The sequence below is a fragment of the Calidris pugnax genome, unplaced genomic scaffold, assembly GCF_001431845.1.
Source record: "Calidris pugnax isolate Ruff unplaced genomic scaffold, ASM143184v1 scaffold24, whole genome shotgun sequence".
Classification (NCBI taxonomy): domain Eukaryota; kingdom Metazoa; phylum Chordata; class Aves; order Charadriiformes; family Scolopacidae; genus Calidris; species Calidris pugnax.
In genome coordinates this window covers 12,321,394-12,336,796 of record NW_015090922.1, presented here as the reverse complement: position 1 = coordinate 12,336,796, position 15,403 = coordinate 12,321,394, and the positions used below count along the sequence as shown (strand labels likewise).

Below are 15,403 nucleotides of genomic sequence, written 5' to 3'. Positions count from 1 at the left end.
CAAATGCATTCTAATCTTCCATTTGACGGTGACTAATTAAGACTTTCATACTCTATATGCAGCTATACTTCCAGCCAAGAACACAAACACTATTGTGGCTTGCTTGAATGGGAGGTTGTTATTTCACCTCAAGATAAAAAAAACCAAAACCAAAAACATAACTAACTGCAGCACAGTAAAACTGCAATAAGCATGATTTATCACTAAATTAGAAGGAAAGAAAGGGAAGGACTTCTGCTTCTATCCAAGAGACTCACTTGAGGTTTTTCTCCCTCTCTCTTCAAACCTAAGTCTCCCTCCTCGAGTATTTCCTGTGCATCTTTACAACACTAAATGGTTGGCATGGTCAGAATTGATGACTGTATTACTGCATGAATATATAGCATGTTTCTAATAAAAATTATTGTTTAATAAATACATCTGTGCTGAATGTTCATTTTGAGGTGGGCATTTCCATGTATAAATTAACACGGCCAGGAAGAACTAATAAGTTCTGTATAGCTACGTGCTAGGAAGAACTAGTATGTGTTCTGTATAAGCTATATGCCAGCTTGGTTACTCTGTGCATTAGACGATATCTCAGTGGCACACATTATGAAACCTAGGGGTTTCCTATTTGGAAACCCCTATTTGGAGGGCTTATGTGTGTGTTCTCAAGTCACAGCTTGCTGTCACTCTGCCTCTGTGGTTGTTCTCTGTGTCGGTAAGAAGCCTGACTGTCCCAGAAGACATGGGAAGTATTTATCCTAGAAAAACTAAAGGGGTCCAGTTTGCTGGCACTGTGAAGGGATGGTTCTGTTGTGGGCAACAGCATTTATCACAGCACAGGCCTTGCTCCTGTGCTTCCAACAGTGAAGATCACTTGTGTCAATCCTGTGCTATCATAAACCCTGTTTAAGAGTTTGATCCCAAATATTTAGAACCTGTGCAGCGCTCAGTGCCTTCAGCACTATTGCAGGTATAACTCACCCCTCTAGACTTTCCCCGACCTTCATCCTGCTTCTCCCTCAGTCCTCATGCCCAACAGCAAAAGCTTGTAGCTCATGGGCTTTTCAGTGGGCACAAGTGGCATCTAGACATAAACTCTGCGCTACGTGAGGTGAATTGAATTGCTAGAGTGAGGAACAACCTCCATCAATGCAGGGTCAACACGGGTACTAGAAACTCTCCAGAAAACTCTACATGGACAAGTCCCACCTCAGTGGTCTCATTTAACTATAGATCGGGATAACCAACAAGAGCTCGCCCTCTCTCTCCTGTTACCAAAGCGCCTGCCAGCTCTCATTTCATTCCCTCCCTGGTACTGTCCCATTCTTAGAAATCAACGCAATAATTCAAAAGCAACAGTGCAACAGACCCACTGATTTCTCAGGATGACTCTGCAGCATAGGGTATGGACATCCTATCTGTGATCATCACTAACTCTTTTTCACTGTTAAAAGCATGAAGACATTATCTAATAAACAATTTTAACAAATACATTCCCAGACAACTCTCAGCAAGTATAGCGTGATGTCTTGTCTTTTTTTTTTTTAAAAAGCAGCTCTGGAAACAGGATGATTCATACCAACACTGCTTTAGAGCACACAACTTTAATCACTGCCAAACATTCTTTCAAGTAACATTTCAACTCAAAGCTGTCCTGAATCCTTGCCATTAGAGCTAACGCATATTCCCTTTCCCCCTTAAGGTCAGACAGTTATTCTTTGCTGCTACTTTTCTCTGGGAAGTACAGAAATACTTTCTGTAAGTCTATTTGGTGGGCAATTCCCCACAGACATGACTGAAGTCATGGTCCTTTTCCCCGAGGACAGAGTCTTTGATCATAGTAACTACAAGGTGGGAGTGTTTTTAGCTTGTGGACTCCAGTCTAGCAGCTTTGCTTTGTTTTAATAAGAAGAGGGGCAGCAGACACTGCAGTGATGTGGTGCTGAGAACTCTCCCATACGCTCCTTGGGCAGCCGAGGGTGGGAAATGTCATTTGTTCATTAGTGCACCGCGCTGTCTCCAGCCACAGAGCCACCCCTCAGACACTGAATATTTAAATCCAATAGTTTTAAGGCACCCTATGTGTGAGGGAGAGGAAGAATAACTGTGTGGTCTCTGCTGAAGAGAGGGAGCAGATTTTGGCTCTGATCTCTGCTCCCGGAAGAATTTGGGTACTTTACATTAAAACCAGCTAAATCTGGCAGTTCACATAGGCATAAGAATAACAAGAAGAAGCTGTTCCTGGCAGTATATATTATTTGTATAATGAATATCCCTTTCAGAAAGTCTCCTCACACATCTGTTTTGGGTACTGAAGATAGTTGTTATTTGGTAGCAGAAGAAAGACATTCAAAAATACACTGCAATATTCCTATTACCCTTTACAGCTGCTCTTCCTGCTGAGCCCAACAGCACACCAGAAGGATAATACCACCAGTGAACGCACTTCTCAACCGGGTTAGTACTTCCTAACTCAGCTTTTCAAATTTTCAGCTGATCCCTTAGAGAGACAGCGATACTCCTCTCTACCATTCAAGTTTGGTTTTAATTATGGCAAAAATCAAACCCGTGGGAAAGACCAGCAGCAGGTTTCAGCCAGACAACCACAGTCACCCGTAAGCTTTCTGCAAAGTGTACATACTGTTCTCAGAGAATACCTACAGACAAGGTGTGTTTGTATTTTCATCTACTTATTGAGGTACCTGCAAGCTGTGCTTTGTGTGCAAACTATGAAGAAAAATAAGAATGTGACTTACAGTTCTGGTGACTTTTGGTCATACTCTCCGAGTCCAAGGCATGGTAGAATTCATACGCCGAACGGCCCAGCAGCTCCTCTGGATGGTATCCAATCAACTCTGTTATTCTTGGTTAAGAAAAAAACAAATATTTAAAATTCAGGTCGCCTTAGCCTTATGCTTACATGTGCAGGGCAGCTGTCAGCTCTAGTCTTTAGGCTAGCAGAATTAAAACCACAATATGAGAAATTCTGAACTTCCAAACACATTAGGAGCTGTAGAAGACTTCTGATCACCTTCTGAAATATTTCCACGTTCAGAATAAACTGCCTTCTACTACTACTGGAATAAAAATTCCTAAGGATGTCGTTACATGTGTTGCAAATTTTCCCAGGCCTGTTGCATAGTATCTCTTTTAGAAGCTCTCAGCTGGAAAACCAGGGCTGACAAAGTTCTCAGGCTGTCCACTACACGCAGACACCCCCAACTACCATCATTCAAAATCAAGTGCATGAGGGGTGTAGTGGTTGGCACCATCAGGTTTAAAAGTACATGCACATTCAAAAAACATACATAGAAGTGTTAAATCTCTACTTCGGGTATTGCATTTAATAAAATAAAAATGAAAGGTGAGAAATTAAGGGCAGTTAAAAAAAAAAAATCAGCTCTTCTACTTAGTTTTTCTCAATTGTATGAGAACTTCAGCATATAGATTAGGTTACCTGGGTGACTAATCCACAAAATAAGTAGGATTTTACACAAAGCAAGCTATGATCTCAAAAACGAGACCTTTTTTTCAGAGCCTCTCTGAGTACTCAGGCAAGGCAGAATTTCTCACAAGTTCCTGAATAAATGAAAATAGGTCACCGAACTGTGCAGATGATTTTCTCTGAGTGGGTGGAGGAAAAGGGTTCTTTTTTCCCAAATTCAATTTGAAATACCATCACACACAGCTTTACAGGAAACACGGTTAGTAAAAACAAGAAAAAAAAAATCCTCTATATACATTCAAAATCAAAGATATCATGTCTTCTGGGGAAAGAAGGAAACATTGCTGTTTTCCAAGTCAGCCATAACACTCTTAGATGCCTTTTCCTAGCTTTCAAACTGCAGTAACAGCCTGTAACGTTGCAGAGAGCACTATGGAAAATGACTACAAAGCGACCACTGAGCTGTCCTAAACCTAGAAGAACCGGGAGGGTTTGCAAAAGGCATGGTGGCGTCTGGCAGCACGTCCTGCCATCGGTGGCAGTGCCCAAGTTTTATGCCATGTAACTTGGAAAGGCTTTATCAGCCACCACCACACCTGATGCCTGGCATTGCCGCTTTTAAGAGACACATCCTCAGGTTTGTGTACTCCTTGGAAGGACAGCCTTGGCCCAGCCCTCCAGACACGAGCATGTCTTTACAAGACAGACATGTAAATACTGTAAAACAAACAGAGCAGGAGCATGGCATTCATCTCCCACATCCCCCTCCAGCAAGGAAGACACAGAAGATGGAGCTATTTTGTGTATGGTTTGAACGCCAAGGCATTGAGTCAGCTTTTCCCTCGCCTCCACAGAACTGTATAGCTAATACCCCGGGGACACCTTGGGTTTGTCACTCTGAAAACTACTCTCTGTCCTGATTTCCATGGAATGAACCTGCATTTATCATGGTTTACTTGAGGAAAGAATTTAGTTGGTTTTATTGGGACCCCCAAAGACTTAGTCTCCTATTTATGTTTGCAGTTTTATTTACGTTTACAATAAAACTGACAAAGGGGAAATTACTGAGCCAGGTTTCAAAAAGAGTTGCTCTTTTGACTCTCTTCACTAACAAGCTTCAGAGCTTTTCAGTTGCACCCCAGTCAAATCTGTAACTTTTCTCTGAAACCACAATTGCTTTTTCTTTTTTAACAAAAGCAGAAGTTCTCATAATGAATTGGTCACCGCAGCTGAACCATCAGGAGAAAATAACAAATATAGAAGGACCCCCAAGGCTCCCAAAACACAGTTGCTGCTTGCCTTTACGCAGTCAGCTGGGACACGCTGGTGTGAGTGGCCAGAGGCTCTTGCCAGGACCAGTGCAAATATACAGTCTTTAAAAACAGAAACTATGGCCTTTGATTATATAATGGCATAGTATCATGGCCAGGATGGTTAGTTTGGAGCTCGTCACAAGGGAAAGGCTTTTAAAATTCAGGAAGTCGAGGATTTAGTCTTAATCCAGTCATTGGGAGCTGAGAGCCAAGTGGAGGGGGGTTGAGCAGGGAGAAGGAAAAGGAAATAAAGATAACGGGGAAAAAAAAAAAAGCAGCATCATGTACACAGCAGCACCAATGCAAATCCAAAACCACATTATGGCCTTCACGGGTGTCAATGGTGGAACTGAGACAGCAAGCAAAGAACACGCGTTACAGCAGGCTGAGGGACTCTTAACTCTGATCATACAAGAATTGCAATCCCTATGCCAAATTGTTTATTCCAATCCTGCAATTCCCCTCTCAAATCACTCCCCACTGTTCATAACGATCGCCCCCACTATAAATTACTCTTCTTGTCATTCCATGGCACAGAATGACTTGTGGTGCAATCCTGCCATGACAACACCAAATATAATTAGATCTAATGTAATCTTGGATAAAAGTTAGCAAGTGGTGAGTTGATATCATTTTATTACAACCAACTAAGCGTACAGAAAGATAAAAATAAGTTATGTTTCTTTCTTCCTTCCCCCCAAAACCCTAGAACTGGCTGGCAATGTTTCCTAGATACATTTTTAAACACCACTATTTTATTACAAACACCCTCTCTCCAAGAATTGTTAGCAGTATTGTCTTTGGGTGCATGAATTGGACCATCACACCTTCCTTTATTCCTCCTCTGGTGCTGCTGACTCTGAAAAGCTTAAAAAAAAGCTCAGGGGCTGCAGGCAGTGCAGGGCTGGAAATCAGATTAGCCAATTCCACGCCACATTACACACCACAGCCGAGGCGGGCAGCTCTCCCCATCCCCATCTCCCCCCTCCTGTGACTCTCCTGAGATGTTGGTGAAGGAGAACTGGCCACAGCTGAGAGCCTGAGCAGCTCCTGGGTCGGGAAGCAGCGAGTGCTTCAGCAAAGGTCTCTGCACGGACCTCACCTGAGCATCGCTCCGAGGCACCTCTCTCCAGTGAGACGCACCCTCCAAACTCCGCGTGGGCTTTACACCGGAGCCTCTGAGCAACACGAAATGCCAGACGAATACACAGAGGACTAAGTGCAAAGGAAAAAGCACCCTACAGAGTTATGAGGAGGAGTAGTGCATAACTAAGAGAGTCACAGAAATGTATATGCCCCGTGGGACCAAAGAGTCATTTACAAACCTGAGTCCAGAACACAAGACATCTACTTTTGCTTAGACACCAGACAGAAAATTGCCCTTTGTGCAAGCTGTGGATTGACAAATTTGGAAAACAAACTGTATGGTGGTTTTGGATGGCATTCCTGCCACGGTAGGCTTTGTGTTTCCTTTGCATTTGTAAAAGGTAAACCGGTGCCAATTAGAAGGATAATAATAATTTTTGTTGAAGACGACAGGTGGGCTGAGAGGCTGTTTATTCTCCTGTTAACCACTTGTTTCTGAAAACACAAATACCTTTGGGGGAATCTTAATTTTGCCAGACTGGCCCTTCAGTTTTCTGTGCTAAACTTGTCACCGTGATGTACTGAGGTCAAAATCTCAGAAAACACATTCAAGAGGTGGGCAGTAGCCCTTTGTGGAAGCCAATCTGTCCCAACTAAAGCTACTTCAGTTTCTCTTAATATACCCATTTCTTGGGATGTGGAGTAAAGGTAAAGTTTCGTGCTTAGGGTACACAATGGAGAAACAAGTGATACGAATCCTGTATTACTAGATTTGTACAACTTTGCCCTACTTTATCTCTTTGAGAAACGGCAAAGCAAACAAAGCTCACTGCTTCAAAGGCTACGTGTCCTAAGAGATGAGCTATTTCAAGTGGTTTGGTTTTTCTTAAAATTGTGCTTTTCTGTCTCTTTATAGGAGCACAAAGCTTTTTATTGTATACCGTTTCTTGAGTTAAAATAGTATCGTAAGAACCGTCTAGATGGAGAAGTCAGGTTCTTTGTGAAAGACTGCTGTAATGTTTACTGCTCATAAAAAAAGAGCTGGGTGTATGTTCGTCGGGCTGTGTGTGGACTGTGTGTGTGAGGGTGTGGATCTCTTAATAAAATCTTTCTGTATTCAAACTGTTACCAAGTTATTGAAGTTAAATTGGTCTTGACAGGAACACACAAACAAACAAAGTTATACTTAAAGCAGAATGAGTTAAAAAAAAAAGAGAAAAAATGAATCCCAACACAGCTCGTGTGCCTGGTGTTAGAGCATTCTGCCAGCCTGCTGTAGAGCAGGCAGCAGGGCAGCACGGCAGTCCTGACAAGTACCCACATTTCCTCTTGAAAACATTTATGGCTTCTTCCACTCTGACCCAGCCCAAAGAAGAAAACTAAATGCAAAATCTTGGGACCTCTGTCCACTCCTGAGAGGGGCAGCTGGCCCCGTCAGGTGTATCTGCCCTGCTAGGCAAAAACCCTAGATGGGTACATTGAGAACTGCACCAGGACTCCGTCTCTCCTACTTGTTCAGTCTAAGTCAAAGTTTCGTTATTAACAAAAGAAGTTGGTTATGTTTTTTCCCAAATATGGCATATAGCAAAAGCCAGTTTTGCCAAATTTGGATCTTTGGCTTCAGATATCATCACTGTTGTCTCCATGCTGCATTTTCCCCCTGCACAGGGATGGAGGGACAGGAGGTCCTTTCAAATGCTTATTTGCATTCTCACCTAATTTAGAAATATGCATTTTCCCCCTGCACAGGGATGGAGGGACAGGAGGTCCTTTCAAATGCTTATTTGCATTCTCACCTAATTTCCCCTAATACTGGTCAAATGGCAAACTGACTTAAACTCTCATATCAGGTCCGGTGCCTACATGCTTCTGTTTCACAGGGACATAACTGGAGGTCCAATATAACTCAATTTCCTCTCTGTCGGCCACAGCCCGCATCCCACATGTGCACTCATATTAGGAGAAACCCAACCGGGACCAACACTATTGGCATTGCATCTTCCTACACCATCCTATTCCGAATCACCACACATCCTCCACTGCTCCTTTTTCTTTTTCAGCTCTTCCATTAGACTGTTCCAATCAAGAAAAGGCAAAAAAGGCTATAGCTAATTGGGTTTCTTGTAACTGGGAACACAATTCCCCAAAGCACGCCATGCCTTCAGAGTAATGGAGACCATACGCTTCGCAGCGTGTGCTGCTGCCAGGGAGCTGGTTTGTGACGCAGCCCTCAGAGTCGCTGCCTGCACATATCGCCCCGTGCAGAAGAGATCTGTTTCCTTACCCTTCTCTCCCCGCACACGCGCTGCCCACAGCAATTTCGGGCAAAGAGCACTTACCCATCCCCTTCCCAGCACCCCAGAGAGGTTGCAGGGATGAAGCTGAAAAGCCAACGCCACCCATGATGCCACGTTACCCTCCCTGCTTTCAAAACCCTGCTCCCCTCCAAAACACAGCGTATGTTTTTCCTTTGCGATGCATAAACCGTGAAGGCAGAGGCTGCATGTGCTGGGGCACCTGAAGTAGTTTCAGGGTTTTCTATCAAACTCAGATAGAGTTTTCACTTTTGTTTTGTGAATTTTTCCCCCACAGGAACATAGAGCCGTTATTTCTATCTACCCATCACCCCTGCAGCCCTGCACGGGAAGATACGCTGAGCATCAGCTATGCCACCAAGGTAACAAAATTGCCTTCATACAAAGACTTGCCTTTTTTTCTGGCTAAAACACCCTCACTGGCAATTCTCCCCGACACAAAAGCACTGTGCAGCTGAACTAATCCTCACTTGGATTTTTGAATTGTACCACTGATCAGCATTTCCGTATTACAGCTAAAATAATCCTTCCTGTAAACCACTTAGCCAAGATAAGTGGAGCAAGGGAACATTTTTAAATCGCTCTCCAGGAATGGCTGAAGCAGGCATTCAGCAGAACAACCTGTTTTTATTATTTACATCTCACAAACCTTTCTTTATGGGCTCATCACCTTGCAAAAGCTGTTTCAAGAACACAAACACATGCCACCTAACCGCTGGCACGTCATAGGCCCACATATATAAATTATTTTTGGAAAACAAAATATACGGGCTATTGTCTCACATTTTAAATGAGGGACGGCCAGTCTTGCCTGCTTCATATCACATCTGTCCTGTAGTCTCCCGAGGAAAAGCCAAAAGAATCAAGGCACTTTATCTCAGCCAACAAAGTGTTGAAAGGTGGCCAGCCTATATTTTGCATCTTGCTTTGTGACAGAGGAAAGTATGAGCTTTCTTACGGAGATGACAGATGTGATCCTCATTTTCCACAAGGATAAATTTCAGCTTCACGTACCCACTTAAGCTTCACACTGGAGGTAGATGCTTCCATTAGTAAGGTCCAGCACAGCTGCCATTCATTAAGGCACTTCCTTAGAAATCCTCATTTCTTTAATTGAATATTTCAAAATTAAGAACTTTATGCTCCCCGGAGGCAGACCTGCCCACACCAGATAAACTGCACAGGGGACACTGAGATCGCTGCAGAAGCCTGCTAGAGGAGGCTTGCTGCCCTCCAAGATATCAGCCCTGAACTGGAAATACACAGTCTCTCGGGGAGAAACGAGCTGTGTCAGCCCTGCTGCTTCCCTGCAGAAAGGCCAGAGCAGGTTGAAAAGGGTTTAGGCATCTGACTGGCACATGCTGCTTTTCCCCCCCCTGCTCCTCAGCCTGGATTTACATTCCTGGCATAAGCTGCTCCTTCAATACAATTTGTCTAGCAGCACCAAATTTGATAAGAACAGCTGAGTGCTTTGCATTTTTATGTGTCTAGTGATGTGTCGCCCGTTGGAGAGAAATCAACATCCCTCTGGGAGGGAAGTGAGAGCCAGCAGGATCTGCTGCGAAGCACCTGAAAGGTCTGAGGTCTCTTCCTTCTCTGGCCTGGCCAGCTTTTTACAGCTTTATCATAATCTCCATAAAACATAATGAAATACCCAACCAAATCTATCCAGTAAAAGACGTGCTGTTTTGTTGCCTGGTTTTAAAGAAAAATCTTTGAAACTCCCTACAAGTTAAATCCTCCAGAGGAAGCTGTTGTATTTCACTGCCATGTGAAAATTTTCTCTATAAATCAACACCTACTATTTAAGACAGGGCATTATATGTCATTCTTTAAAAAATAAGTACGTGTATCTTTAATGGGATAGTATCAATCCCTCTAATTCTCATTTATAATTGCTTCTGCATTAAATCTGGCAGAGACACGTGAATGCTCTGCTACTCTCCTCTAGCCTGCCATGGAACAGCCCCAGTAATTCAGAGGTAAGTTGCTTTTAATAATGAGTCACTACCATACTGTTGCTTCCCCCACCCCCAGCAGCAAAATACTATTGATATACCGATATTTTCATCCCAAAAGTATTAATAAGAGGAAAAAAAAAGAAGAAGTCTGTTTTATTGCGGTTACATCAGAGTACTTTTCTAGTTACAGTACACTTGCTGCTAAATTCTCAGAGAGGTCAGAAGAAGGTCAGTCACAAGTTTCACACTTGTAATCATGCTTTCTCCCACAGTTGCTAACACTGCTGGTTTATATGGTTGCTTTATCACATTGTTTAAAATAATGATCTTGCTTAGCACAAGTTTTAAAAAACCTTTGAAGGATGAAAAAAATAACCAAGATCTCAATCCTGTGAGTTTCCTCACAGGAATCCTCGCTCCCAAGATGCGAGCACACATATAATCCCACTGATAACCCTACAGGCCTCAGCAGCTGCTAGCACTTATGAATTTCAGGAGACCAGTTTCATTCGACAGAAAAATTCATAATAAATGCAGAGGTGATCTCACAAACTTCAAGAAACCTCAAACCCACACTAGTACAGATGAGTTTCTGGGGAAACATGGAACAGGAGGCCACTTCATGGGAAGGGATCTCTGGCTCACTCACACACAGGGAAGATGGTTACTACAATATGTAGACAGGGAGAAGAAGTAGGTGGTATGAAATTATGAAATGCCATAGAGATCCTTGGGGAAATCAGCCAGGCAGAGACAACGGGGATCTCCATTTTTCCACCCGAGGGAAATGTGGGGAGTGGAGGACACAGCCCTTTGCTTGAACCAAGATCTTGCCCTCCCCTTCATTTCGCCACTGAAAGGAGCAGATAGATAACCAGCAAAGATTGTTTGCTTTTAATTGAGCAAGAGGCTGCAACCCCATTTCAGCGTTGCAGATGCTCTGGATGCCTTAGCAATTCTTAGTTAATCTAGAGCATAAAGTACTTTCCAGCTAACTGATAATAGCATCCTGGGCCAAACCAACCATAAGACAGTCCTTGACTAGGGTCCGTAGGGCATGTTGTTTGAGATGTTCTCTAAAAAATGAGAACAGAAAGCCTGTGTGCTCTTCAGTTTGCTAAAACTCAAGAAGCTTACGCTTATGGCTCTAAGTTGCCTCATCTTCTGCCAGTGAACTTGAATTACTCACTGAGCAGGAGGAGGAAATACAGCAGGAGTACCATTTTGCCTAAATTAAGATTTGAAATGGATTAAATGAGCCACTGAATACCTGTCTTGGTAACAGACCGTGCTTTCTTCTAGTCCTTGCTTACCAGGTCCGTGAAGGAGGACAACTGGAAGGACTGCTTGTTTTGTTCAAGAAGATGGAAAGTTAAAAATCAGTGGAGTTTACCTGTCATCACAGTAGGTAAATTTCATGTCCATGCTATGGCGACTCAGGAAGGTCTTGCTGTCCAGGGGGATATCGATGTTTGAAGGATGCTGAATAGGTTCACACATTATTATAAGGCAGGTGAGAAGGGGCTCTTTATATCCACACAGACTGTGAGGAGGGCAAGTGTTATACACTTTAACTTGTCCAGTGCAGTGCAAAACCTGAAATAAGCATTTTTGAATGAGAAACAAACTTAGAATGTACTTTCTGTACATGCCAGAACGTCTTTTGACATAAAAAATCACCTATTATGACTAAAATTTGGTACCTTCCATGTGGCAGACTTGAGGTTAACAGTTCTGCCTCTGTTGGTAACAGTGCATTTCATCCTCATGAAGAAGTCACGCTCAGTTGACATCTCTTTGTTTTTCTTTCCAAAGCCTGGACCTGTATAAGGAGAATGGCAAATGAGTTTTCTCAGTTTTGCTTCTTGATTTCTTCTATTTATAAGCATGAAGGATTTGATAGAAATAACAAACTAATTCTCAGATAATTTACCTGCAGAGACCATCAAAGATGCATGGACCATTGAAGAGCGGTTTGTAGAGCTCACACCTAAAACTTTAAGTGGAACTTAAATGGGACTTTGTGCATTTAATTCTATGTTTTAGCTTGCAGTACATAAGTCTTTGCAAAGTGTTACAAGTGAGAACATTACGCCTGTCTTAACTCGATGAAAGGAACACACTAAACAAACAGTTCTTAGTGCTATCATATTTAAGCAATATCTGGCAAAACAAAACAGAGCTGCAAGGTATTGAATAACAGTTAATGATTACTCTAGGAATGAAAATTCCCTTTTCCATGACTAACAGATATCTACTGTGAGCCAATTACTTAATTTGGTTATTTAAAAAGCAAACAGTGACTTTTTTTTCTGTTTTCATTATTACCGTTTTTCAGGCTCAGATTCTCTCGAATTTCTTCATGGTCACATGGATGAGTGAAGTCAAAAATGCTGTGTCCAGTTAATTCCACCTGTGCAGATGTAAGAACTATATTTAGTCAAATAAAAGTAACTACTTGTATTTATCTGTTTTTAAACACCACCTATTCAGATGAAACTGGTCACTAGAACTACGTGCTTTGACAGGATGCTCACAGACACAAACCCTGTGACCCTCCCTTTGTTTATCCTGTGCATAACTTCTGATTTTCTTCCCAGATCAATTCCCTATCTTTGGATTTGCAGGGCGTAGTTAACAGTCAACACCACTGGTTATTTTCAACACAGAAGGACAAAACCCCCAATCCACAAAGCAGAAAAGGAGGGACCCAAAAGAGGAGCTCTATCCCCGCGGTCCCACACGTCTAAGGCACAAGTTGAATAAATGTCCCTTCTCTCCACGGTAATATCTAGGAAGGCAAGTTTGCAGTCACCAAAAAGACCACAACTTTGATAGAAAGGGAGAGGGAAAAATCCCCACTGCTCTTTGGTGTGCAGGATACCTGCCTGAGAAATAAGACATTTTATTTCCAGTCTTTTTTGCCGTGACACTCAGCTGTTTTTTCTGCATTTAGGCATAGGACCCGTTTCTGGGAATTGTATTACAAAGACAGGAAAGTGTTAGGGAACAAGTTACCTGGGTAAGACCCATGTATTTGTTGACATTCTCTGACAAAAAGATCATGTCTCCATCCTGTGTCACCACGGCAATAAATCCCTCCAAAGCTTTCAGGTACAAGTTGTCCATCTGCTGGTCTGCCTCTAGTTCATTCTCGCTGTCAGCACATACTGAGAAAAAAAGAAAAAAAATATATAAAATTATGTAAAGCCTTCAGCACCCTGCCCAGCCTTTTTCAATACAAGCACATCCAGTTACAAGGCAACAAAATATTTTTCTGCTGTTAGAATTTCTTTTCAACAAACCCCTTCTTGTGGAGCCTTCTGAACAGTGCATATAAAGGGACGTCCTTATGACTAGAAAGGCAGGAGAGCTTTTCCTAAACTTTCTGGCAAATGCAACAGACCTTATATTCACCTTTAGTGTGTTTCTGCAAGATGTATTTTCAGTACATGACACCTATATACCTAGACATCTTCTTTGTGCACATTCTTTTAGCCACATGCAAACTTTGTATCTCCTAACAGGCACAGGGTATAGAGCAAATCTTACAGAAGGTAAGTACATTTGTGCATTCCACAAACATCTAACAAAAGATTTTTTCATCAGGTCAGGGTTCCTAAGAAGTTCAAATACTATTCCCACAAAGTGTGCCTAAATAGACCTCTCCACTCAGTATGGAGATGTCTGCCAACATTACCTTTAGTAATGAAAAACCACTCCCTTGAAGTCTTTTCAAAGGAGGAGGGAAATCTCTCTTTCATCCCATAAATCTCAGTATTCCTGGGAAAACACAGATCCATCCCACTGATACCTGCTTTTTCATCTGCAAATGTCAGAACTCTCTACCCTCTACTCCACCAAACTCTGACAAGCTTCATCACCCACCTACGCTGCTCCTGTCCCTCAAGGAGGACAGCCTCAGACCCCACTCACATCCCATATGTTCACCTATGCAGATTCACAAACCCAGTGCATCTTACCAATTTTTGGGAAAATACGTGCCATTGTTGTTCTGAAATCTAATGCCATGCTGGAATATTTATTAAAGTATTTTTTTGTTTACGTGTTTTCCTGTTGCTTTTTGGTTGTGCTGGAGAGACAATGAATTGATGCCCTCGTGGTGTGTGCTCCACACTGCTCATGTCCTGTGATGGGAGGCAAAGCCACAGGCAGGGAGGGGACACTGCTTCCTCTACTGCCAGTCACCCGAGTGTCCACTCAGCACTCTTGCCTGCCCTTCTACACTTTTAAGCATGTTTCAGCTCCATGAATAAGAAGCCTGCAGGAGATGATTTGTAAGTGCCTAGTACTGAAAAATTTCCCTGTAAGAGCTGGCCCAATAATTTCTTGACATGTTTTACATGAAACTTCTGGGCTTTTCTTCTTTACAAAACTATTAACAGATATCACATCTGGTCTGTGCACCTCAGACATGCTGTGGTGAGCTTATCTTTACAGTCTTGTCAGTTAGCCTGCACGTTTGCTATCAGTCATTGCAAATATGTGTAGTGGTAAGGCTCTGAATTCGGGGGGAAAAAGCAAACAAACAAAAAAACCCCTTCTTGTCTCAGAATAACCAACTCCAACCATACGCTGCTGAAGACACAAAGCCATGGGTAAGTCCCATCTAGATAAAGGTGCTCCATAGCCCAAGGCAGCAAGGATGATCCCAGAGGAGCTGCAGTGAGCTGCCCTGTGCCCCTTCCTGGTGGCACAAGAGTGCTCCATGCTGGGCCCACCACGGATTTTGCTGGCCAGAGGCTCCAGCCATAATTGCATCAGCCTTATTCGCAAGAACAGTGGGACTCATACAAGTTTCTTGGAGAAGTTGCTGTTCTTTGTTGGTTTAATGTTGCAACTTCAGCATACAGTTTTTGTTCTCCAATACACATACTGTTAGCACTTGAGAAAAGTATTTCATTTTTGTTCTTTTCCTCCCTGAAACAGCACATTCATCATTTCCCTTCTTGTCGAAATAATAATTTTGGAAGAAGTCTAGAAGCAGGAGCAGTGTATTGCTTTGTAAAACATTATTAGAAGTGGTTTGCGTTTAGTATTTCTTAGAGAAGAGGCTAAGCCAAACTAATGCAGTTTTTACTTTGAAGTATTAACAAGTTACAATTAAAGGATGAGTTCTGTTTATACACCTTGTGAAACTGCATGTGCTAGTGCCTAAGGATGGACAGCGAGCAAATGCAGAGGGATGAGCATCTGCAATGCAGAGCCCACCAAGCTGCCCTTTGGAAGACATGAGTGGTGACAAACATAATGCTGGATGCTGCTTCTGCATCC

The 15,403-nt window shown here is 42.6% G+C and overlaps 1 protein-coding gene and 1 long non-coding RNA gene across 4 annotated transcripts in view; one reads left to right on the top strand and one right to left on the bottom strand.

The window, feature by feature from the left end:
- Window positions 1-11,502, top strand: part of LOC106893141 — a 60,812-nt gene extending 49,310 nt beyond the window's left edge. Inside the window, exons 3-6 of one of the 2 annotated variants that reach the window (XR_001413000.1) lie at window positions 8,425-8,509; window positions 9,639-9,723; window positions 10,067-10,129; window positions 11,411-11,502. This is a non-coding gene — a long non-coding RNA (uncharacterized LOC106893141). The remainder of the gene's footprint in view (window positions 1-8,424; window positions 8,510-9,638; window positions 9,724-10,066; window positions 10,130-11,410) is intronic. The other variant, XR_001412999.1, reaches the window with a different exon arrangement.
- Window positions 1-15,403, bottom strand: part of EPAS1 (endothelial PAS domain protein 1) — a 78,361-nt gene that overhangs the window by 11,573 nt on the left and 51,385 nt on the right. The window contains exons 3-8 of one of the 2 annotated variants that reach the window (XM_014950850.1): window positions 13,127-13,278; window positions 12,437-12,521; window positions 12,042-12,104; window positions 11,812-11,930; window positions 11,502-11,704; window positions 2,745-2,851 (exon numbers count right to left, since the gene is read on the bottom strand). In XM_014950850.1, coding sequence (XP_014806336.1) covers window positions 2,745-2,851; window positions 11,502-11,704; window positions 11,812-11,930; window positions 12,042-12,104; window positions 12,437-12,521; window positions 13,127-13,278 — 729 coding nt within the window. The remainder of the gene's footprint in view (window positions 1-2,744; window positions 2,852-11,501; window positions 11,705-11,811; window positions 11,931-12,041; window positions 12,105-12,436; window positions 12,522-13,126; window positions 13,279-15,403) is intronic. The other variant, XM_014950851.1, reaches the window with a different exon arrangement.